This window comes from Lagenorhynchus albirostris, chromosome 10 (genome assembly GCF_949774975.1).
Source record: "Lagenorhynchus albirostris chromosome 10, mLagAlb1.1, whole genome shotgun sequence".
NCBI classification, from domain to species: domain Eukaryota; kingdom Metazoa; phylum Chordata; class Mammalia; order Artiodactyla; family Delphinidae; genus Lagenorhynchus; species Lagenorhynchus albirostris.
Genome location: NC_083104.1, coordinates 83,403,985 through 83,429,568, shown reverse-complemented (window position 1 = coordinate 83,429,568; position 25,584 = coordinate 83,403,985). Strand labels below are relative to the sequence as shown.

The 25,584-nt window shown below is 40.6% G+C and overlaps 1 protein-coding gene and 4 non-coding genes across 7 annotated transcripts; 3 read left to right on the top strand and 2 right to left on the bottom strand.

Annotated features, from left to right (window-relative positions):
* The first annotated feature begins 30 nt into the window (after positions 1-30).
* On the top strand, positions 31-19,176 carry LOC132527607 (histone H2A type 1-J). 3 transcript variants are annotated; one of them, XM_060163511.1, is made up of 2 exons: positions 31-434; positions 19,055-19,176. In XM_060163511.1, exon 1 carries the CDS (start codon positions 40-42, stop codon positions 424-426), a length of 387 nt encoding a protein of 128 aa, XP_060019494.1. In that variant the 5' UTR covers positions 31-39; the 3' UTR covers positions 427-434; positions 19,055-19,176. The 3 variants fall into 3 exon arrangements, with proteins under 3 accessions (XP_060019494.1, XP_060019493.1, XP_060019492.1); XM_060163510.1 differs by lacking the exon at positions 19,055-19,176 and adding an exon at positions 9,402-9,840; XM_060163509.1 differs by lacking the exon at positions 19,055-19,176 and adding an exon at positions 9,396-9,840.
* On the bottom strand, positions 12,224-12,296 carry TRNAV-UAC (transfer RNA valine (anticodon UAC)). The gene has a single exon. It is a non-coding gene; the product is annotated as a tRNA-Val (tRNA).
* On the top strand, positions 16,539-16,612 carry TRNAT-AGU (transfer RNA threonine (anticodon AGU)). Its single transcript has one exon. It is a non-coding gene; the product is annotated as a tRNA-Thr (tRNA).
* Positions 19,177-19,548: 372 nt separating the features above from the next.
* Positions 19,549-19,622, bottom strand: TRNAI-AAU (transfer RNA isoleucine (anticodon AAU)). Its single transcript has one exon. It is a non-coding gene; the product is annotated as a tRNA-Ile (tRNA).
* Positions 19,623-23,010: 3,388 nt separating this feature from the next.
* Positions 23,011-23,083, top strand: TRNAV-CAC (transfer RNA valine (anticodon CAC)). The gene has a single exon. It is a non-coding gene; the product is annotated as a tRNA-Val (tRNA).
* The last annotated feature ends 2,501 nt before the right edge of the window (positions 23,084-25,584 follow it).

Genomic DNA, 25,584 nt, shown 5'->3' with positions numbered 1-25,584 from the left:
CCTTTAGTAGCTATTTGAGGTGACGTTGCTGAGCTCGTTATGTCCGGACGAGGCAAACAAGGAGGTAAGGCTCGCGCTAAGGCTAAGACCCGGTCTTCGCGGGCCGGGCTTCAGTTCCCCGTGGGCCGAGTGCACCGCCTGCTCCGCAAAGGTAACTACGCCGAGCGGGTCGGGGCCGGCGCGCCGGTGTACCTGGCGGCGGTGCTGGAGTATCTAACGGCCGAGATCCTGGAGCTGGCAGGCAACGCGGCCCGCGACAACAAGAAGACGCGTATCATCCCGCGCCACTTGCAGTTGGCCATCCGCAACGACGAGGAGCTCAACAAGCTGCTCGGCAAAGTCACCATCGCGCAGGGCGGCGTCCTGCCCAACATCCAGGCCGTGCTGCTGCCTAAGAAGACCGAGAGCCATCATAAGACCAAATAAGTAACAAGGTGAGAAAAGCTGAAATACAAAGGCTCTTTTCAGAGCCACCTACACTGTCAAAGAGAAAGCTGGTACACACAATCTTGTGTTTTGAGGGTTAAGATTATAAAGTGCTTCTGTCCTCTTGAGGGGGTGGAGCGCAACTCCCAATAGCAATTCGGCACGTGGTCTGAACTGAAAGGACTACTTGCAGATTCACATGGACTAGTATGTGCAGGAGAGGCTTGTTCAGAAGTTGGGAGATGAATCCGATAGGCAAGTACCTGAAGTCCAGTTAATAAAACTAATGTTATCTAGAAGCAGTGTCCTTAGGCAGCCAAAATACGGATGCACTGATTACTTTTAGGAAACTTAGCAATTCTGAATGTACTGTTTAGAAAAGTCCTTTGAAAGAGCATCCTGGTTAAGTGACCTAACTAAAGGATAGTTTTATCAGATGATGAAATTCTTAAAATTCCACTCAGTAGCCGTTTACATTTTCTTTAGGATTTAATTCTAATGGGAACTAGAGTTTGTCGATTAAAAATATTCAGAATTTATTTAATCCCATATTAGTAAATCCTTGGTCCTATTTCTTTGGGACTCATGTGTTCATTTAACGCACTCTTGTAGTAACTCAGGATACAACAGTCAATTCAAACCTAGAAAATCTACCTCCCTGGAATTTACTCTAGGTGAGGGAGCCATAAATAAACATGTGAATATATAATATGTAAGATGATACACAACCTGTGAAAAACATAGGGAGGAGATAAGCCATAGAGCATTATGGGGACTCACTTTAGATAGGGGGTAAATGGAGATTACCTCTTAAAAGTATTACTTGCTCAGAGACCTACATAAATTAAAAAAACGAGACAGTCAGATACTAGAGGAAGAGTATTTCAAGTAGAGGGAACTGAAAATGCAAAAGCCTTAGGACAGAAAATGTGTTTTTCTTGGGCACAGCCAGAAGGCCCATTAGGCGTTGAACTTAAAGGGGGGTGGGGGGGAGGACACCATAATATAGGACTTCGGGTGTGTAAATTAATGTGTATAAGTAATCAAAAGCAATAGCAACCCTGATCTCTGAGATAATAAATTTGATAATACAGATTAGCTAGATAGAAAAAGCTGTGGAATCCAACCCACTTTTTAAAAAAGACACCATAAAAACAGTATTGACTGGGTGGGGGGGTCATGAATTGGGAGATTAGGATTGACATATATACACTATTGATACTACGTATAAAATAGATAACTAATGAGAACCTACAGTATAGCTCAGGGAACTCTTCTCAATGCTCTGGTGACCTAAATGGGAAGGAAATGCAAAAAAGAGTGGATATACGTATGCGTACAGATGATTCACTTTGCTGTACAGTAGAAACTGACACAACATTGTAAAGCAACTACACTCCAATAAAAATTAATTTAAAAATAATATCGAGTTTATTATGAAAGATTGAGAACATAGTTTATAATTCAATACAGGATTTATTTGCTACTCCTAGTCTTTGCTTGCAGAAGCCCTGTCGAATGAAGTGATAATAAAATGCAAGACACCCAGGAAAAAAATTATGGTGATATAGTGATGTAGGTTGAGTTCTCTGGAAGCAGATGCTGAGATGGAGTTTGGGGTGCAAGATGTTTATTAGGGACCAACATCTGTGAAGGGAGGAAGGAACTAGGATTAGACAGAGAATGTCAAACTGTGATACAGGCCAGACAAACGTGGGGAGCATTGGAGCCTGTATTGCCTGTCAGAGTTGCCCCACATTGGGTGAAAATGTCTCTGGATCAGGCTTTACTTCTGCCACTGATGACTGCCCTGAGGAAGGGCGTGCCTTGAGTTGGGTGGAGATCTGCAACTCTGGGGAACCCTGGAGATAAGAGCTGCTGCCTATCTACTAAGCGCACTCTGCAGTGGGGCAGCAAGTCCTTCCTTGGTGGGGGATCTGGATACTGCATCTCCATGTCTATGACATACATTAACATGAATATAAACATCAGTGTTGAGTAATGTCTATGATGGTATTTGTAAAACTGACTTTAGCACACATAGTTTCTTTACCTTCATCGGGGAATTTAAAAGGGATGTGTTTTCTTTTTAGAGAAACGAGAAAACTTACTTTCTAAAAACCTTTACTAATTTCATATACTCCTGTAAGAGTTTTAGACGCCACAATCATTGCAAATGGAAGGTGATATAAAACAATAAGGAATAAGAGAGAATCTTCCACTGGCCTTTTCTCCGTCCTCCAGATCCAGTAATCACTTCACTTATCCAGTCCTGGTTCCAGTTTTGTACCATAATGTGAAGGCTTCAAAGTGAATAGTTGAGGCCCCAAAAGAGAAGAGAATGAGGCTTTAAAGAAAACATGGAAGAGATATTCAGTACAGACCATTTATGGGCTACATGTGTAACATGAATGCACTTGAGGTGGGTATCGTTCCAGTTACAATTTAGAAAAGAAATGCTATGGGACTGAATGTTTGAGCCCCCTGCCCCCCTTTCATATATTGAAATCCTAACCCCGCAATGTGATGGTATTTGTTGGTGGGGGCTTGGGAGGTAAATGGCTTTAGATGAGGTCATGAAGGTAGAATCCTCATGGTGGGATTAGCACTCTTGTAAGAAGAAGAAGAGACCAGAGCTCCCCACCCACTCCTGGAGCCCACAAAGAAGAAATCACATGAGCACACAGAGAGGTGGCAGCACCTGCAAACCAGGAAGCAGGTCTTCACCAGACATGGAATCTGTTGGCACCTTGCTCTTGGACTTCCCAGATTCCAGAACTATGAGAAATAAATGTTTGTTGTTTAAGCCACCCATCCTATAATATTTGTCATAGCAGCCCCAGCTGAGTAAGACAAGAAAGCACAATGTAATTTATTCAATCAGATTCTCAATTTGTAAGAGATAAAGCTATAAATCAAGATATTAGCTACCTCAACACAGAACCCACACATAACTGCCTTCTCTTAACTATCTGGTCTTATACACTTTGGTCTAAGGTATGAGTAGGAATGTTAAAGAGAGATGTTGAAAAATTTGTACATGGACAATTTTGCAATCATTGATTGGTTGGGGAAAGAGATTGACTGATATCTGCAGGATAGATCATCATTTCTACCCCATTCTTAAGAGCCTCCTTCATGGTGGAAGCCCTCTGGTGGTCATTTTGGGGTAACTCATATACTGACTGTGTCCTTGTACATTACACTCCACAAGACCTTCATGATAATAATTTTCTAGTCATGTTTTCCGTGTCCTTGATTAGCTGGATACCTCACCAGTCACTGTCTATAAATTAGTAAAGATACATATAGACTCGCTTTTCCTGCATCAGGCCAGATTCCCTACCATAAGAAGTGGACAACCAGATGTACCACCCAATATTCTGCTGACAGGGGGATTTCTTTTCACTACTCTCTCTCAAGACCTCCCATCTCTAAGTGGAAGCATAACTTGCAGCGCACAGCTATCCAATTCTACTAGTGCTAAAATGCTCTGCAAAGCCGCTCTAACAGGGCCATGATTGTTAATCATTTGTTAACTGGTCATAGGGGGTTTACCAAGAGGTTATAAAAAAGAGTTGAAGGAGAGGTAGCAAAGCAATAGAAACAGCACAGGAGTCTGAGCATTATACATCTTGCTCAGACCATCACAGATCTGGTCTTGTCTATAGAATTTCATTTTAAAATGAAATGCTACTGTGATATCCATCTTTATAATTTGGTAGATCATAGGACACCCAGTTCCTGGTGAATATTTTGGGGCGCATATTTGCTTTATGTCCCACTGTCAGGCATTCAGTAATTAAAATGGCTCAGTAGATGCTAGAAGCTACTTTTCAAATAAATGATAGTTGCCATCAGAGTAAGACTTGGCCTTATTCTAAATCCCCAGGTGTGATACTCTTCATGAGTTTTGCAAGAGTCTCCTTAGAGCGTTTCTGTCTGCCATGCGTAACTCCAGACCAATGACTCTTATGCATCATAAAGCCTAAGTGGCAGGAAATGGGGCCTACTGAAAACCAGCAGGCTTACAAACTATCTGATAGCTGGTGAGGGGAGCATATCCAGATATGGTACATGTCACTTTGGGGAAATAATAATGTTAGTAGCTCAAAGGGTAGCAAGAGAACATTTCAGATGAACGAAATAAAAGCTGGTAGGAAAGATCCTACAGAGGTTATTATTATTATTACTATTATTATTTGGCCACACCACATGGCATCTTAGTTCCCCAACCAGGGATTGAACCTGGGCCCAAGGCAGTGAAAGCATGGAGTCCTAACCATTGAACCATCAGGGAACTCCCTCTACAGAGATTTTTAAAAAATAATATAGGAAAGAGAGGGAAGGGTTGCTGGAGCTATGCCCCTGAGTAAGAGAGAATTTTAAATTTCTTTTTAATAGAAAATTTAGGAAAGTCGGAAGTAGAAAAGTCCATGGCATTGATAAACATAGAGCTAGCAGGTTGGATTAGGCCACCCTGTCTCTTATCCTGCTCAGAATCACTGTAGTAAAAGTGTCAGGCAAAATCCTCAGAAAGGCTTTCAAAAATAAAAAGCACAAGAAGAGAGGCCATTTTCTAGGCCTGTGCCACACCAAGGACTAACACACAGGATTGGCTTTTCTCTCTTCTTATAGAGAAGCACATGCAAATCAGTCCAATTGCCAAAACACCCCAGCAGAAAATGCAGAAAAGCACTTGTGTCCATAAATAGGGTGCTTTCTAAATAGGGTGAGAGGAAGTCCCTGAGGGAAAGAAAGGAAGGAGAAGTCCAACTCAAACAGGCCTGAGACAAAAGCAGCCTGCATTCCCTGTACAGGCAGCATTTCCTTTCCTTCAGCTAAACTGAGCTCATTTCCTTGAGACAGAAAATCCCTAGCTCTCTTCCCTCATCAAATTAATACTGGGAAGCAGGTAATTCTTCAGCAAACCTGCCAGTAATTAGGGTGGCTTTGTGTGATCTAGAAGAAAGGAGATAAAGAAAACCTCAGAAAATTAAAGACATCATTTTGGCTCTGCTGAGAAGCTTTATATGGTCAGCTGCTGAGGTAATTCTGAACTCCTTTGCCTTCATTTCCTAACAATATTTCCTACCCACAGCCTCTGCACACAATAAAGCCATTTGCCTGGCCACATACTGTTGGGAGAAGTTGCCTCCATAAAGGATTGGACTGGAATCTCTGTGCATTCATTCATTCATTGTGCGCCCGAGCAATATTCGTAAAGAGCTTACTAAATGTGGAACCCTGGCGATAGACTATTGAACACGACAGTTATCTCCTCTTGGAGCACAGTTGGGGAGGGGACGGAGGGAGGGAGGAGACTGACATTAATTTAAAATAACTCCAGTAACTAATACATCATAAGAAACTGATATGGGAACACTGACAGAAAAATAAAAAAAGGGTCATGGAACAGAGAAAATAAATTTGACTTAGACGGAGAGGAATGTGTTGTGTGGAGAGGGGAGCTCAGGAAAAGCTTCCCCAGTGAATTCAGTGGGGAGCTGAAGCATGAATGGAATTTAACCAGGTAAAGAGAAGAAAGGAAATCATTCTGTACCAAGGAAAGAGCATGTCCAGGACCCTGACTCTACAGTGCGCAGGCAGAGTTGTCTGTGACGGGGTGCGGGCGGCCCGTAGAGCTTCCAGGCCATACAAGAAGTACTGTTCCCTCTCCCCCTCGGGCAACTGGCAAAACTGGGAGAAACAAGTTTCAGTGAGATGTAAGCACTCTGAGACACTGAACATTTTCTCAGTTGGGCAGGCTGAGTCCAGGGGCGCGCCAGATTCACAGGTGTATGGGTCAGGATGGAGCCATATCCCTTCCTTTGAACTCACTCTTGGAACCTGATATGATGCCAGATTCTATGCCAAGCACCTGGAGATTCTGACCAGTTTGGCCAAAAATGGGACCCAGTAAGGTTCAATTCGAAACAACACCCTCTCCATTCTATCGCTGGAGGTCTGAGGACCACGCTTTTTAAAACTAAGCAAGAGACCTGCATGGGCTGGAAGTGGAAGTGAGAATAGTCAGTCCGCAAGTGTTAGCAACCCCAGAGAGGAGCCATCATGTTTGGAAAATTCCATGTAGTGAAACTTAATTTTATTCCTTTTGGTTTGTTTGCCAGGAGCAACATACTGTATTAGCAAGTGGAGGAGCAGAATAGGGCAATAAACTGAGAAGGCATTTCTAAATAAAGATGGAAAACAAAGTGTATGTTTCTTTAGAAATAGACATTCTTGAGAAAAGAGCAGAGGTAGAGCTCTAAAGTGGATGCTTCCTGGTGCTGTGCTGTGATCATACAGTGGTTAGTACTCTGCGTTGTGGCTGCAGTAAGCTCGCTTCGAATCTGAGTCACAGCAGGATCTTTATTCCTCATATGTGCATCACCGATTTTTTTCAACACTGCCATGGAGACAGCCTCTCTAAAACCTTTGCAAAATTGAACACAAATGTTCAGCATCCTGCCCCCACTGGCCAGCCAAACAGAAAGTATCCATGGTTTTGGGGGGGTTTTATGTTTTTGGGTTTTTTTCTCCAATTCTTCTCTTCCCAGCCATACCCATGTCCAACACTCCTGTTGGCATTGGCTGGAAGTCCCAATGAAGAAGTTGAGGTAATAACAATAAAAATAGAAAACTTTTCCTTTTAAACACGATGAAATGACTGTTTAAATGCAGATCTGGTTTATTGTGGCAATCTTTTCTTGCACACAAAGGACTGATTATGAATCACACATTTCTATTTTTCTTCTTTTGGATGCATTTTATTGTTTTTTTATTTTTATTTTAGCATAGTTGATTTACAATGTTGTGTTAGTTGCTGCTGTACAGCAAAGTGAATCAGTTATACATATACATATATCCACTCTTTTTAAGATTCTTTTCCCATATAGGTCATTACAGAGTATTGAGTAGAGTTCCCTGTGCTGTATATACAGTAGGTCCTTATTAGTTATCTATTTTATATATAGTAGGGTGTATAAGTATCGTAGTTAGGTCAGTGCTGAGAAACTAAACTTTGATAATCTGGGAAAAATTAGAGGAACTTTTAGGGGGTGGGATCATGACTCAGAAGAATAGCCACTATCTCTAGCCTCTTCAGTTTCTTGAGTGAGTTAGAAAGAGGCAAGTGGACTGGGTAAGGTGGGAGTGGAAGAGCGTTGGTCTGAAGTGGGGAGGTGGCTGGAAAGCAGAAGCAGTAGATGCTACCTGGGGACCACAGTGAGACGACTAAAAAGAAGCAGCTCCCCAGAGGAGCGGGGACTTCACTTCTCATAGCACAGCGCTCTGAGATACACATGGCGCCTCATCTCCCTGGGCCTTATAAATTTTCAGTGCTCAAAAAAATACTGTCTTCTTTCTCATATTTTTAGCAGCTTATTAGAAGTTTCAGCATGAAGGTATCTTCTTCGATTTCCTAAAGCCTTCCCTTCATAGGGCTAAAATAGCCCCCACTTCTTACCCAAGTGTCCACCTGACACGGATTCTGAAACTCGACCCAACAAAGCTTCAGAGATATTGTAATTAAGCTGAAATGTCTTATATTTTCAGTGTCATCCCTTCAGCAGCCCAGGTTTGAGGCTGCTTCTCAGTAGTCTAACAATATTCACAATGACCATCCATGTTCATCTGGATCACATCTACTTCAATTTTCTCTTTTGTGTGTGTTATTTCTACTCAATTTTATAAGGGTGAGTTCAGGGATCAAGTATGTATTAACCCAGACTGGCTCCTATCAATTTTTTTTTCCCACCAGTGAGTGAGGAAACTCAGATTTAGAACAGAGACAAACATCTTGATCTTTCAATTCTCTAGAACATACTCTCTCCAGCAGTTATTGGCCTGAGTAGCGGAAATGCATGTACTACGGCCCAGAGGCTACTTCTTGGTAAGAGGGTTAGGGTCCTAAATCTGGCACCGAATTAACTTGTAGTGCCAGGCTGGTGATGGGTTACAGAAGACCTACACTTGGTGATTTGCTCAGAAAGTACAGAGCTTGCTTGGCATCCACCACATGATACTTAGTGCCAATACATTTCTACTAGACATGTCAGTTTCTCTGGTTCACAGTTATATTGTGTAGCTTTGCATGACATCACTAGCAAATCGGATATAAACTGACCAGGGGAATTAGAAGATTAAAAATTTGTATTTTCCAGGTGTCCTTTTATGATTGCTTGAATATTGGTTGGGAACATCATTCACAACCTGCCAATCACATTTGCAGAGGGAAAACTGCCCTCCTCTCCCTATGGCACTCCTGGTCTGCTTTTTAATTTCTCTGTGCCTCATCATCCTCATCTTTCAATGGAAGTTAATGAGAGTTACCACTTTCTACAATTGTTCTAAAGATTTAAGGACATAATATGCATGGGGCACTAGCTCAGTGAGGTACAAACCAAAAACATGACAAAATAAGCCATTGTTGTTATTGTTAAATAAGTAAATAAATAGGATTGCTATCTGTGCCTTTGTAGTAGTAATGTAAACACTGATACTGAACTCGGCATCTACTTAAAGCGACTACAGTCCTCAGCTATTTTGATGGTGATAAGCTAATTCCAGCCATGGCTGGAAGAGTTTTGTCTGTCCTCAGAATTAAGGTTCACTTCAAGATTTCAGCTAGGCTATTTATTAGCCCCATGCCTGCCAAAATGTTTGCCATAGGGCTTCCCTGGTGGCGCAGTGGTTGAGAGTCCGCCTGCTGATGCAGGGGACACGGGTTCGTGCCCCGGTCCGGGAGAATCCCACTTGCCGCGGAGGGGCTGGGCCCGTGAGCCATGGCTGCTGAGCCTACGTGTCCGGAGCCTGTGCTCCGCAACGGGAGAGGCCACAACAGTGAGAGGCCCGCGTACCGCAAAAAAAAAAAAAAAAAAAGTTTGCCATAGTGTTACCAAGGCTGTTTCCCCAGAATCATACCCCTGCCCCCTCCCTCGAATAGAAACCAACTACTCTTATCTAAGTTTCAGGAAGAAGCTGCAAAGAGAAAAAAATACAAGAACTGGTTAGAACCAACTACACGCAAGATGGCGGAAGATTTGACTTCCAGTACACCTTGAGCCTCATTATATGTTTATTAGAATACATTAGTATGCTAAATGACACACCCACCAGCACCTTGACAGTTGACAGTTACCATGACAACAATGGGACAAGCTCGTACAAGCACTGAAAAGGAGGATTGCATCAGTTCTGGGCCTAAACCACACCGGTGTTCTCAGATGAGTCATGAATATTCCACCCAGTCTTTCCAATTCCCTCCCTTCTATCTCCATTCTCCTATATAAGTATTTGTTTCATTATTTGCCTTGTTCTATATTGTGCTATCTATTCTGTTCCATTGGTTTATTTATCTATCTCTGCAAAAATACCACACATATTAATCACTATCCTTTAAAATACATCTGACGTTAGAAAAGAAAGCACCACTAACATTCTTTTCTTCTCTTTTAAATTAATTTAGTTTGCTAAAGCTCTCTAGTTCTTCCAAGTATTAGAATCTGTTGGAATTTTGATTGAAATCTCATTGTATATATATAATTTTAAAGAAATTTTGTATTTTTATTTTATAGAACTTTTGCTCTCATTAATATGTTGTATCACTGCATTTATTTAGGTAGTTTTTTATCTTTCCATAATATTTTATAACTTTCCCTGTGAAAGTACTGTACATAATTTGTCAGATTTATTCTTAGGTATAATTTTTAAAACCTTATTTTCTATGTATTTCTGAATTAAAATTATGACAGTTATCTAGCAAATGTGCTAAACTCATTTATTGATTTTAAACGTTTATTGATTCTCCAGTTTTCTCTGTAGATATCATCTGCAGCTAATGATTACTTATTTATTCCTTTTCACTCCTTATACATATTTTCTAATTTTAAACCAGCATAACGAACTATTATTACTCCTCCCACATGGAATAAGTAATCATATTTTTACTTGCACAATTTTCAATAGGTCTTATTAGTTCAACCCCAAATCCATCCACCAGTTATTTAAATCTCTTTTCAGGGTGTTTATCCACATCCAGGTTTCTCTCAACTTCATCTCCTTGAAGAATTCTTCCCCAAACGTTTCTGAACTCTTACAGTCTGGTCTTGCTTCCCTTAACACTCCACATATATGATATTCCCGTCATCCTGGACTATCCCTTCACTTATCTCCTATGTTGCACTTGCATCTCATACTTTCTGTATCCCAAGTCTTCCTACTTCTTAACCCACACTTTCATTTTGGTAGAACGTATCCTCCCATGGATCCCAAGAAAGGAAGTACTGAAGGTAAATTGTACAAGGCAGTGTATATTTGAAAATATACAAATATATTTGTATATATATCTCTTTTACACTCATACTTGATGGATACTTGGGTTTCATATTGGATTCTAGGGTGGATTTCATTTTCTTTCAGATTTGAATCCATTGCTTTATTGTCATCTAGCTTCCGGTGCCAATTTTGAAAAGTCAACTACTCTGTTAATTTATCCTTTCTGTGACTTTTCAAAAATCCTTTTTACTGACTACTCAGTGATCCCTGCCTGTCTAGATTTTTTTTAGTGTTGTGATATGTACCTAATTTTTTGAGGTTTATCATCCTTGCATTTTCCCTATTCTTTATATCAGGAAGTAATACTACTTAGATATTGCACATCCTAGAATTTTCCTCTAATAAACTTATTATTTTCTCTGTATCACTAACTTTTTTGCTTGATATTCCAGGATATTATCACACTTTATGATCTATTTATTAAATTTTCATTTCTGATAATATATTTTTATCTTACAAAAGCCTCTTTCCTTATGTAAATACACTTATCTTTATTTCAGTATTCAGTGTTGTCTCCCATCTCTCTGAGTATATTAATATTGGTTTATTCTCAGCATTGTTCTACCTATGTAGCCTTTGTCCATAAGTTGCTTTTTGTTTGTTTTTGTTATATTTCTTTAATACATTCTTCAGAAATATCATGATTCTGACTTTCTATTCATGGTTTAGAGCAGGATATGTGAAAGTCTATTGCCAGCTCTGACCCGTTGGATGGTGCTTGCTTATTTTGAGTGGAAGTGGAGTCGAAGAGGGTTGGGAAGATCACTGGGTAAGGTCAAGGTTTTCATAGATGTCTCTTGTCTTTAGTCTGGAACCTCAGCCATCAAACACATCAAATGCCTCTCAGGACAGCGATCTCTGTTTTATCCTTTTAGGAGCATAAACCTGGAGCCTTCTTCCTGAGACTTCCAGGCAGGAGCTAGGAGAGCTTGACTTTCTAGGAGAGAAAACCTGAGTCCTCCGATGAATTGAGAAATGCTGGAGGGGTCAGCGTCTGTTGAGCCCCGTCCACACATTTCTCTGGCACTGTTCCCAATCTGAGGCCCAGGTTACACACCTAAAATCGGATCCTCGCCCCTCCGCCCAGTTTTACAATTTTAGAAATTCTTGCTGATTAGGCTCTCTCACTCTTGAGGTGAGAAAATGTTTATTGTCCCCAGCGCTCAGGCCTCATTGAAATCTATTTCTGCTTGATTTTTATGATGACTGGAGATAACAGAAGTAACAAGACTATTTTTTGGTGACAACCCGATGCTCCACACTGCCTCAGAGAGCTAAGCAGTGTATGAAAGTGGAGCTCCCAAAGAAAAGTCGGGAGAGAATCTGCAATTCTGTTTCATAAACAGCTCTCAGAAGCCTAATCTACAAAAACAAAAACGAAAGCGAAAAGCCCACTGTGTTAGCCTTGGAGTGAGAGAAGGAAAAGGAAGAAAAAAAAAAAAAAAAGATGTTTACAAGTTGGTTCCACTGGGGATCGAACCCAGGACCTTCTGCGTGTAAAGCAGACGTGCTAACCACTACACTATGGAACCACAAGCATGCAGACTTCCTGTCCCCAGACACAAAAGTTTCTCGAAAAATACATCAGAAAATATAGCTATTCGATTCAAAGATAGATGACTTGGAACACAGGAACTTTTGGAGCTTAATTACATTTCTAGTGCATCTCACTCACACACAAGCTTGAAATATGTCCTCAAGTTGCATCATCTGTGAACACATGATTCTTGATTTGTGCCCCTTTGAACACTTCTAAACTAATCTATATTTATCCAGTCACTCAAAGAGTATTTATTTTGAGCTATGTGCCAAGCACTTGTCGAAGTGCTGCAGATAGAGAAGTGCAACAATTAAAACCCCTGTGTGTACACATCTTTTGCTGTAGTTCCTAGCAAATAACCGGGGCTGAATAAACATATCTTTATTTCAAGGGAATTATAAAAGAAGTTAGCAGCACTCACACGACCTCCCTTTTTTTGCAGCTGGGTTAGAGCTGGCCAGTTGGGGACTGCTCACTAAGTTAAACTTGGGATATTTGTGCATTAAGATGGGATGCAAAAAAAATGTTTTCAATTGTAGGGGTTCAGAGCATGCCACCCCAAAATATGCCTCTCTGGTATGTTGATTATCTTAAGCTAAAGACACTTGAAAAACAGCAGATGCAAGAAGGGCACTCTTACCTTCCTTTTTCTTTCCAAAAGCAGGAGATAAAATACCCATATGCCCTCTCTGTACCAGAGGAAGGAAGCAATCTTATCACCAGAGACTGGGGAGTCCAAGCAGAGAGAAATCTGTACCAAGAAACCTCCTTAAACTAACCCTTATCTTCCTAGTCCCTTTTCCACATAATTGCCCTAGTCCAAACCCTTTCGTCTTGGCACGTTTTCACAACGTTTGTCCAACCCAGTCCATAAGCGTTGGGCTCTGATTGCTGCTTTGAGTCTTCATTTTTCTTGTGAGGGCTCCCACGTACATGTAAAACTTACTTAATAAAATTTGTATGTTTTTCTCCTATTAATCTGTTTTATGCTACTTTACTTCTCAGGCCCAGCCAGAAACCCTAAGAATAGAGGAGAAATTTTACTTCCCGTTCACAATCTCTCTCTCTTCCCTCCCTCCTTCCTTGTGATATAATATTGGTCCAACACGTCTCCTTCAAACTCTGGGCCCTGATTTCCAGAGCCTTGTTGAAGAGTTGGGAGCCTTTTGGAAATCGAGTCACTGGTGAGGGCCACCGGACTGAGGAGGTTGTTTGCAGGTCACATAATCCTAGTTGTTCAAGGTCTTCTCAGTTTTCATTTCTCTTTAGAATCAATTTACTTAAAAACTGATGGGCTTGGAGTGGTTATACCAAACTGATGGTAGGCAAGGACCACAGTGGAAAGATTCAACCATGTACCTATTAAACACTGCCTACTTGGATTTTTTTTCTGTGCTCTGGAGGTAAGGGGTAGGATTATAGGAGAGCGAAAAATAACCAAATAGCCTGAGCACAAAACAGAAACTCATAAGTTTTCTGGAACAAACGTGAGGGGTTTCCAGTTCTTATCGAAAAGGACAAATTAGAAAATAAGTTCATGTGCCAGAAGCAAGGACTGAACCCAGGCAGATATGCAATTTATAAACTTTAAGTTCAAAACTTTCCCACTCACCCATCACAGCAACATAAGATTCTTGTTCTCGTATCTTTTTTATAAGAAACCAAAAAGTATTTGTTTACAATCTGGGGAGTCTAGGATTGACCTCATAGGTCCATGAAACATTGGCCCAGGCTTACAAGAATATAAACAAAAAACAAATCTTTGGAAGGTTCTTTGATGGGAAATTCATAAAACATAATTCAAACAATTATTTTCATAAAATTTACTATTTATGTGCTATGACTTGTGCTGGGTTGTTAGACTCTCCCTGACCTTGCAGACATATATTTTAACAGAAAAAGCACACAATTTTACTAAATACATAATTTCATGAAAATGTGAGGAGGCTAAGTAAAGGAAGTGTAGGATGCTACATGGCCACCAACACATCCTGGAGACCCTTACTAAACCAAAACTTAGGACACTAGAAGACACAACCCCAATAGACTATCATATAAAAACCCAGTACACTTCTCTAGATATTTAGACAGATCATGTCTCAAATATAAAAAAGAAACTCTATACTTTTTAAAAGAGAGAATATTTTTTAACCTAGTAGCAGAGAAAGACCCTTTAAGCATAACCTCAAAAGTACAAACCAGTAGGGGAAAAAACGATAACTCCTTAATAAAATCAAGGCTCTGCCATGAAGTTCTGTCAAAGTCAACAGACAGGTAACATAACAGTAGACAATACTGCAAGGTCTAAAATTCACAATAGACTAATGACTACAATATACAATGTACCCCAGGTATATCAACATGAAAAATACACCAACCTCTATACGAATATGGACAAATGATAAGAAAAGTATCAGTGTACATAAGATGCAATTCGAATGACTAACAAACATATAGACAGATGCTCAAAATCTTTAGAAAACATAAATAAAATTTTAAAGAAAACAATGATGAGATGTATCACTCTACACATATTACAGAGTAGAAAGCTGGATAATGTTAAGCCTGGGCATGGATAAAGGGATATGCAGTGCTGGTGGGAGTGTAGACTGACAAAAATAAGCTGGGATTAATTAGTATACATATATATATATACACTAATCAGTGTGTATATATATATATACACACACACACATATATATACACACTCGCACGAGTACATAAAGGGAGATGGATGAGGAAGTGATGTTATATGGAGTGGGGGGACAATGGAGGCAACCTGTCAGCGCATCACTGGGACAGAAGAGAGGAAATACAGTGCCCATTATGGGATCTTACATAGCAATTAGAAGCAATGATTTAAGTGCACACAGAGCAACTTTGATGGATCTTAAAGTCATAATGTTCTTTTAAAGGCATAAGAATATATATCATTTATATAAATTTATAATATATGTGCACAAAACAAAAATGTCAATTTTGCAAATATATATATATGATCAAAGTGATACACAATAAACAAATTAGAAAAGTTGTTTATGTAAGGAGAGGAATGGCAGCAGGACATAGGGACAAAGGGAATGAATAAATCTTATTGTAAGAAAGGGCAAGTAGATTAGGCACAGGCTAGACAGGCAGGGAAGAGCTGAGGGGTGCCTAGAGGAAATCGGGTGTGTAGCTCTGTCACAGGATCTCCTAAGTGATTTCTGTTTTCTCCAAGTTCTTGCATTTTGTGGATGTTCAGTGAATACATAAGCCCTCGTCCTTTCCCATAAAGCACAAGGCACAAGGCGGTTATTTAAACATTTCAGAATGGTGGTCTCATCTATTCTTCCCCCACGCTAAGCTGTATTCGGCCAACATGCTACCACCCCTTCTGCAATCATCAACCTGACCTGGAAACTGAGAAGAGAGGTCATGTGACTCTGCTAAGACGCGCCCTGCATCTTGCCCAAGTTAGAGGCTCCCACGGCATCCTGCGGGAGTTATTTACCACATTGTACCCTAATTTTCTCTTTAATTCTCTGCATCCTCCACTCATTTTTACAACCTATGAAGACAGGAATCAAGTCAGTTTTAACTCAACGGTGCAATGAGCAGAATCTCCTGTGCATCAGAGTGTCCTTATCTTTGCTTGCTTTCTTATGCCAGGTTAGATAAAATAGAAGGAAGCATGATAGTCTTGCTCATGTGCAGTGAATTAGCTCAGAAAGTAGCACCGTGGGCTCTTTAACCTTGCGGTAGCGGAATTAGTGCTTACATCTCTCGTTGTTTGGGGGGGGGAGGGTTGGAGGGAGAAATTTTTAAAACTTGCTTTATTTCCCTGCTTCTAGAATACAAATCCTATAGATGAAGAAGTTTTCGTTTGGTTGGTTCTCTGCTTTATCTCCAGTACCTAGAAAACTACCTGAAATACAGTAGTGACCACATTTGTTGACAAAATGAATTAACGGAGAAAAATTTTTAATGTGTTGCAATATCCAATATTTCCTCTAGAGGGCGATAGTCACCATGAAATAGGAATTTCACTCCAATTTAAAATAATTTTTAAAACCTCGCGCTGAAGAATGCATTTTTATTTTTTAATGTTGAAGTTTCTGCTTTAGTGTAGAAATATAGTTCAGAAATACAGGTGCGTTCTCTTTGTCACAAAATCAAGTACGTTTCTGGCAAAATGCTACATTTCACAGAAAATGTTACAAATGTGATATAACCGAAGCATAGTTTGAGAGGGGGCCCTGTGGCTTAGCTGGTCAAAGCGCCTGTCTAGTAAACAGGAGATCCTGGGTTCGAATCCCAGCGGGGCCTTTCCCTTTCCCTTTCGGTTTTTGTATTTCAACAGTGTAGTTGCCACTAAACATGCTGGAGATACATTGAGGAATTTATATTACTGGTAAAGTCTGTATTGAATTGTTATTCCAATTGTGGAGAGTCTTCTTCCAGATAACACCTTCACAATGTGAAGAGTTGTGATGAAGGGAAAAGTGAATAAGTTTCCTGTAATTGATAGAAAGTGATGGATTTGCTAATGATTGGTATATGAATTGAGCACAAATTATCTTCCAGTACCTGATAGAGAGGAAGATTTCAAATTCTGTCTTGGAAGTTCAGTCTCAGCTCTCTTAAACTGTGACATCCAACATAGTCAGCTAAATGATGGAGTTTGGTTATCAGTGTCAGGCAAAGAATTAATAAGCCACGACATTTAGTTGGAATCAGACTCATTTTTATTTTTGAGAACAAGAGAGCAATGTCAAATGTAGACCCTCATCGTTTTGGTTTTGTGCAGCCCTAGGAACTGTATTTGTTTGTGCATCAGAACCTACTGAGTGCACAGGGGGAAAATTGGAGCTCAATGACATTTTGAGGAAATAAATCACAAGTAGATTATCACTTTCTTGAATCTTAAGTGACATTGTAGTTTATAGCTAAAATGTACACTGTGTAGCACTGGCCTATACATTGGGCTTTTCCCTCTTATCTAGAGAAATTTCAAAGATTATGACTGGAGTCCCACCAGAGTCACTGTCTTTTCACTTTAGTAGAAATAGTCCTGCACTATGCCTGAAATCCTGTTTATACTTCACTGGAAACCTGGTTTCATTTTCCTCAGTTTATCCATAGAGTTCTTCCCCATCTACTTCCCAAGGAATGTGAGCAAAAAAGGTAGTCATGAAGGGTAGCAGATTATGCCACCCCAAAATATACCACTTTGGCATAAGGACTATTGTGAGCTGAAGACAAATGAGAAGAAGCAGATACAAGAAAAGCTCACTTCACTTTCCCTATTTGCCTATAAAGCGGGACATACAAAGGACATAATACATTTTAAAAGTCCCCCCCCCACCAGGAAGGGCAAAGATTAATCCCCAGAGACAACTTTAGACCCTATCAGCCTGGAATCTAAATAACAAATTTTACTAACTAGCCTTTCTGGAGTGAAAGATCTGATGAGAGTTTATAACAAGACTAATGCCACTAACAAGGAATTTTGGAAAAAGAATAGCAAGGAATAACAGAGCCATTCCAAAATAAATTTTAGGCAAAAATCTCTGTAGACATAACAATCAACCATATTTTCAAAGAAGACAGAAAACAGTGCATCTAATTTATAAATGTGAATGAACATAATCTTTACAGAGAAAAAAATCTTGATACATAACATATAATAATTCTGAGACACAATATGCCATGAATATCCAAACCATGTAATTAGAATATATAAACAATATATCAACAATATCAAGCAGAGAGATTCAATAAGTCTGGAGTAGGTCCTACACATTTATATATTAATAAGGTTTCACAGGTAAGTAATGTAAATCCTCAACTGAAAGCCAGTTGCCTAGATGTTAGATTCAAAGTGTACCAAGTTAACATTTAGAAAGATAACTGAAATTATGGCTCATTGTATTCTACTGATGTTGTCTAATATCAGGCAAAACAACACCAGGGCTCTGACAAATAGAAATATGTTATGAACAGTGGGTACTGATAAATCTCTAGGAACTTCCCATTCCTTGAAGGCTGTCAGCTAGCAGTCATTCTCAGTTTCTAGTGAATGTCCACATTCCATGGCTGGTGGCCGCCTTCATCTTCAAAGTTAGCAATAACCTGTCGAGGCCTTCTCATACTTAAAATCTGTAAGTATATTATTTAATATGCAATGAAACAGTGGATGCCCTTTATTAATTAAAAACATTTTTCCAGGCGCTGGCTTTGAGCCAGTCACAGTACTTGACATGAAGGATGCAGCACTGACCAAAGCACAGCAAGGCCTTACCTTCTTGGATTTATTGAGCACTCACTATGTCCCTGGCACTGTGCTTGAGACATTACTTATGTCATTATTTAATCAATATCGTGTATGTCATTTTCAAAGTAACCCCATACATTTAAACGAGAGAAAGAGTAAAAATATGCTGGGAGTCTGAGGGACAGTGCAAGGGTCGAGGGGAGAAACAGGAGGAGGCTCGTGCTGGGCACACGGAGGCCCAGGCGCCAGACTTGAAGAAAAGGACAGACAGGGAGAGTGAGGTACTTAGACTGACAGCGGCCCCAGGGGCTCTTGCCCTCCTATCCCCCACTGCGCACCCCGTTTTCATTTTGGATTCAAATCTTAAATCCAACGCTTTTATGATAAACGTTCGAAAAAAATTTAGACGAGTTGTAAATGGCTTCTTAACTGGCAGCACCGAGGTAACGGTCAAATATAACCCAAAGTCTCACCATTGCTCCATTTTACCGCAGAGCATTCGCGGTTGCTGGTCTGAGGCTACGCCACAAGCCTGAGATAATCCCACATTGAGAAGAAGAAAACCGAAATACCACGAGGCATATACTTCAAGAGGAATCGAATCAGCGACCTTGACATTATAAAAACAATAAATACCCTAACCAAGTGAGCAACTTGCCATGAAGAGGCATGATGTTTTTACATTTCAGAAGTATAAACTATATCAAAGCATTATTGCCTGAAGTTTTTTCCAGAATGATGCAAGACATTTCCTCATTCTCCCAGTTTCCTCTTCCCCTAAATACATCCACCTTACCTCATTCAATTTTCTTTAAAAGCTCTCCATCCTGACTCTGGTACTTTATTTCTTTAAAAAGAAATACACACAATCAAATCGTTCAGTGGTAGTGATATTAGGACTGTCTGTAATTGGATGTACGGGTGCAATTTCCACCGGTCATGTGGCCTATAGGTAGGACTGGGACGAGAAAATGAACGTGAAGGGTATTGGCCCGTACGGGGATCGAACCCGCGACCTTGGCGTTATTAGCACCACGCTCTAACCAACTGAGCTAACCGGCCGCCCCGAGGCACAAGCCTTTACTTACATGGTTTAAAGTTATACCTAATTAAAGTCGGCGGTCTTTCTAAAATGTTTTTAAAAATGTTCTTTTTTCTATCAAAAAGGAAAAGACAAATCCCAGTTGCCTGCACGGATGAACCGTGCTTCTCTCCAGGAAAACTCAGTCTCTCAAACCGACCGAGGAAGACTCATATCAATGTCCGGGAGCAACTACCTCCTTGAAACTATTCCCAGAAGGCCTCGGGAAACGCGAAGCCCCTGCAAGCCTGAGATGGTGGCGGGCGGATCACGGAGCACAGAGCAGGGCTTGGTGGACTCGGCTTCCGCGCACGGGGTGCGGATTCTCGGCTCTTGGAGGTCATACCGGGCGGGTCATCTCTTCCCAGAGGCCTTTAGCCGCTTGGCTTCAGGGTGGTTCCGCAGTCGCATTTAAGCTAAATCTGTAGCCGTTCGTCCGGAGCGGAGTAAGACAGGGACCTTACGCTGCAATGTCAGCCATAGGCCACTTGGTGGCGCCCGAGTGCAGGGCTGAGGACTGAGGCAAAAGGACTGTGAAGACCGCCCCCCTCCTGAACCTCTGACCCCTCCCCATGCCCCCCAAATCACCAAATCTATGACAAGGGAAGTCGAGACCACAGCGAGTCCGGAGTCAGGGCCTTGTTCCGGACCAGGGAGAAACACCGGAATCTGAGAGGAGTAGGGGAACTGAAGCCAAGGTCAGGCAACTCAGAGGAAGGAGTTGGGAAACCTTTGCCCTTTTGAGCCTGGCCTGATCTACCTGCAAGCGGGCGTCAACGATGTCAGGGACCAGTAGAGCAGCGAATTTCTGCTTGCTTTCTTTTCTCTGTTGGACCCTACAACCCTCTCTCTCTCTCTTTTTTTTTTTTTTTGTATCTGAAGTTAATTGACTCGTTTTATATATATATAGTATATCGAGTAAGATTTGAAAGACTATTCGAAAGAGAGCTATTTCTTTTAATGAGGCAAGTTAACTATTCATTTACTTGTTTTACATTATGCAATTTATAAATTTTGTTTTTAATTGTTTAAAAAGCTGTAAGATGGTATGTCTTATCTTTAGTACATTTCTTTTACTTTGTATCAGCATCCACCATATGAACTAGTAGCTGTCTTCATTTTCTTTGTCCTCTAGTAAAAATTCGGTGGAAAGTGTGTAGAAAAACCAATTTTTAAAATTTAATTGTATGTATTTATTTATTTTTATTAAAAAAATTTTTTTACTACAGTACTTTATCTGTAGTCTTTCCCCCTCCCTTTGTGTTTTACTGCCACTCTCCCGGATTTCCAAACCTTGAGAAACCTCTCTCTGCTTAACAGCCAGAATGTCAGCTGTTTGGATGACTGGGCATTCTCTTTTCTCTCCTGTCCTCCCCCAGTTTTCTTTGGCTGTGAGATCTCTCTCCATTCAGTAAGCCTTGGAGAGATTTCTCTCAGCTCTCCAGTCCTGGCTGTTGGCAGCTAAAACACAAAGTGCTATTTGCTCTTCGTTTTCCTGCCGTGCTCCCCAACTTCAGAATGTTTTGAACTTGAGAGTGCCTCAGTGGGTATTTCCACTTTCTAGCCTTTTCCCTCACCCCCTTTTGACTTACTCTCCTCATCAGAGACAATCAGAACTGGTTTTGGCTACTTGAAATTCTGTTTGGGTCAAGCAAGCCCACAAGCAAACCTTAAAAATGTCTAAGTTTCTTCTGGTTTCTCCTAATCTGGTCTTCACAGGATTTTCCTCCTCTGTGCCGCTGCCATCTGCCAGGAATAAGGACAGCCAGAGGCTTCTTTTCTCCTATGAAGGCCTCTTTCTAGAATTTAGTTTATGTTGATTCTTTAGTATCCTCAGCTCCTGATGGGTTCAGAAAATCTACTCCCCTTAAGCTTATGGCTTTGCTTTAGTTAGTAGGTTGAGAGGGACACACACTTGCAACTTCCTACAACTTAACCAAAATGGAACTCAGTGCTTTGTATTTTTAAAATATTTCCAAATGTCTGTGCCAAAAGTACTTTTGTCATTCCTTGAAACTATTTCCTTTAAAATATATAACAACAGACTAATCTCTCTCAATAAGGAAATTAACCATGTTGCCAGTTGCTTTTCATATTGTTTCAGGTAATCCTTATATCACATGTCATTTATTCAACTGATATTTTAAAATAGCCAGTTTTGTTCTTATATTGAAGTTGGAAGAAGTGAGATATAATATCCATACGATACCATGAAAACTTCAAGAAGTGAAACGAGTGACCACCTGCAGGTATGTTGCCAGATTTTACTTAGACTTCCAGGTGATACTGCTGGGCACGTGCAGGGCAAAAGAATGTCACATGGAATTTGGATACATTTCAGAAAGTTACCTCGAATATTGTCCCCTGATTTGACAAATGTTTATTGAGAACTACCAATATAATGGTCCCAAAGCCACACATGATACCTTCCTCATCTTCCCAGAGCTTAAAATCCAATACCACCATGACTTCTGATTAGTTGTCTAACAGTGGAGATGGTCTTCTCCACAGAAGCGGTATCTTCATTTTACTTTAAGAAAGATCTTCTTCAGTCTTTTGCATATGATGCAGGTGTATTTTCTACACAAATGATCAGGACAGATTAGCAACATTATCCAGTGAAAGCACTTATACTATGCGCCATGGAAAACTTCCATATATGGGCACGTATCTTCCATATGTCAGCACATCTGCTTAAACAGAATATCCTGTTTGGAATCCTATCTCTTGCTTTTTGTGATTTTGGAGAATAATATCACCAGCAATGTTGAAGACAGCTTGATAAAGCAGAGATTTTTAGAAGTTAAATGATGGAGAAAATTATGAGCCTGTTGTCAGCTAGGAAATGAAGATCCTGAGGTCAGGAGATGACAGTGGGGTGTTTTGTATAGAAATGCTGAGGTGGAAGGATTCGTTCATATAAAAGACTGCATGAAAAATCACTCCCAGTGGGGCCTCAAAAGGGTACCTTAAATTCTGTCTTGGAAACTGTAGGCTGCAGAATTCTCATTCCGTAACACCAGCATATTATGGAGAGAAGTGGAGTCTGAATGCAAGCATCAGAGCTTTAAAAAACAAACAAAAAAAAGTAAAATAAAACAAACAAACAAACAACAACAAACTCATATCCTTAGTTCACCAAAAAAAAAAAATTCTCCAGGATGCTGCCTTAGCTTTCCAAGCCTGGAATTTATTCAAGAATTGGGATTATGAAAGGTTTTTGTTTTTGTTTTCATAAATGGAGGAAAGGGGAGAGAAATGTTTTGCAACAATGAATATTTCTTCAAAAGGCATGAAGTGAGTAAACCCGGGCTATACAGGCAAAATCTACTCAGTTATGTATAAGGGCTGGAGCAACAGTTAGCAGGTGTTTCCGTAGTGTACTGGTTATCACGTTCGCCTCACACGCGAAAAGTCCCCGGTTCAAAACCCGGCGGAAACAAGTTTTTTTCCTGATTATCTTATGTACTTCTACTTGATTTCAACTTGCTTATATTAAAAAATAACAAACCCCACAAATCTTCGCACTTACCCTTTGTTTGAAGGAAGAAATTATCCTGAGAGTCCCGCGCCGATGCATGGTTTCGCTGTTCACACGGGGCAGTTTTTCCCTTTCTCCCTTCTCTCCTCTGCTGGGTTCCGACGAGGCCTGTGAGGGTCCCTGGGAAAATATCAGAGGAGATGAGCCGGCGCCGCGGAAATGGTTGCTCTCTTCGGAATTTGGATTTCTACGAAAAGAGGCTTCTCCAGGAACTGACCCTGACGGCAGCTTGATCTTGGACCTGATCTGTAGCAGAAAAGTCTCCCAGACTCAAGCCAGTTTTGAATGCAGAGAATTCTGTTTCCCCTTGAGAAAGTCCACCGGCACATTGCCAAAAACGTATACTGTTATTCTTCCTCCTAGCCTTTCCTAAAGGGACCTGCGCTCATGTACCAAAGTGACTGTGCATTAGGGAAAAGGAAAAAATCAGACTTTTCAGGAATTACTAGACAATGGCTCGGAACCGGCATTACTTGCTAGAGATAAAAAACATCATTGCTGTCCACCAGGCAGTAGGTACTCATGAAGGTCAGGCAACCAATGAAGTTTTGCCTCCTGTCCATTTCACTGTGGACACAGTGGATCCCTGAGCCTACCCTGTGGTTACTTTCCCAATTCCAGAGAGAATCTCTATATCATTTCCATGACTAATGGAGTGAAGGCCATTAGAGGCCACCAGAAATTCCTCTGTGAAAATAATTACACAAAACACAATACTGTTATTCCTGGACCGATTTTAGAGATTAGTGCCAACATCGAAAACTTGAAAGATACAGGGACAGAGATTCACCAAATTTCTATTCAACTCACTTACTCAACTGTAGAAGGTAAATGGGTTGTGGAAAATGACAGTTATTGTAGATCTAGTCAAGTGATTATTTCCATTGCATCTTTTATTCCAGATGTTCTTTTATTAATGGAGAAAATTAACACATGCCCTGGCACCTGGTATGCAGCTCCTGATATGGTTAGTGCTATTTTCTCTGTACCCAGTCAGAAAGACCATCAGAAGCAGTGAGCCTTCAGCTGGCTGATCCAACAGTACCCCTTACCTACCCTACCTCAGGGGTATATCAGCTTTTCAATCATATGTTATAAATTAGTCTACAGAGAACTTCACCACCTTACCATATGTTCTAAAGTTGAAAGCTGATTTTTGTTGTTTTAAATATGAACACTGTAGGCAAATGTATATTGTGCAAACTGATCACAAGTGAATGGGCCTACCTTTCCAGAACTGGCTCAGTCCTGTGCGCCTCATTTACATCTCTATCCCAGTTTTAGTCCATATGGGCTGCTGTAACAAAAATACCATAGACCAGGTGGCTTAAAGGACAAACATTTATTTCTCACAGTTCCGGAGACTAGTGTGGATTCTCAGTCTGGTGAAAGTTTGCTTCCTGGCTCCCTGTCTCATAGACAACAGTCTTCTCACTGTCCTCAGATGAAGGAAAGGGTGAAAGAGCTCTCTGACATCTCTTTTATGAGGACCTAACCCCACTCATGAGGACTCCATCCTCATGACCTAAAGCCCCCACCTCCAAATACCATCTCATTGGGGACTGAGATGGTCTCAATGTAATTTGGGGGAGAGAGGCATGTTCAGTCTATAGCAATCACCAAAACATCCATTTCCTTTTCTGACTTCAACTGTGTTTAGTCAAGTATAAGTTGATATTGACTTTTTGTGCAGGGAGGCCAGTGGCCAATGGGTGATGTTGAAACCAATTATTAAAACATTTTGAAAGGAAATTATCCTGAACTGATCCTTCACATCCAGAAGTGCTGCCCCACCATACAGTCCTGACTGTCAGTTGAGTCTGAAAGAGTCTTCATAGCCATCAAAGGAGGCATTTTCTAAGATATCTTTTTACCTCCCATTTCTTCCTGAAATTGAGAAAGGAAGTTGACTGAGAAAGACGCTTGGACAAATTTTAAAATCAAAGATGCTTTAAAGAAAATACCAGTCCGCAGGCGTCAATCCAGGAGGAAAGAGAAAGAACATCTCCTGGGGGAATGTTGATGTGTAGAAGAATGTGGTACCATTTAGAACTGAAAAGAATCCCTGACAAAAGTTAAACTCCCAAGGTGGACACAGGGAGGACGGGATGAACAGTGACTGCTTTTGGACGACGTTATTTTAAACAACCTCCTTTTTCTGTCCCCATCTCCACTTGGGGGTGAATTCCTTAGTAGTGTAGAAGTACTAGGAAGAAAATCAAGATCTAAATGAGCAAAAAACACAAAAATTTCAAAAGAGCTTTTTCATTTGTAAGTGGATTTCACAGCCTTCACCCCAAGATTGTTTAATTCTCCAAAGTGTTCTGTTGGAAGAGCTATAAAACCTCCAGAACTGTGCACTGTTTACATGACAAAACTGGGGACAAGAAACTGGAGATTTA

What these genes read in the sequence shown, in the direction of transcription:
- LOC132527607 (XM_060163511.1), top strand. Translation starts at nt 40, where the DNA reads ATGTCCGGACGAGGCAAACAAGGAGGTAAGGCTCGCGCTAAGGCTAAG.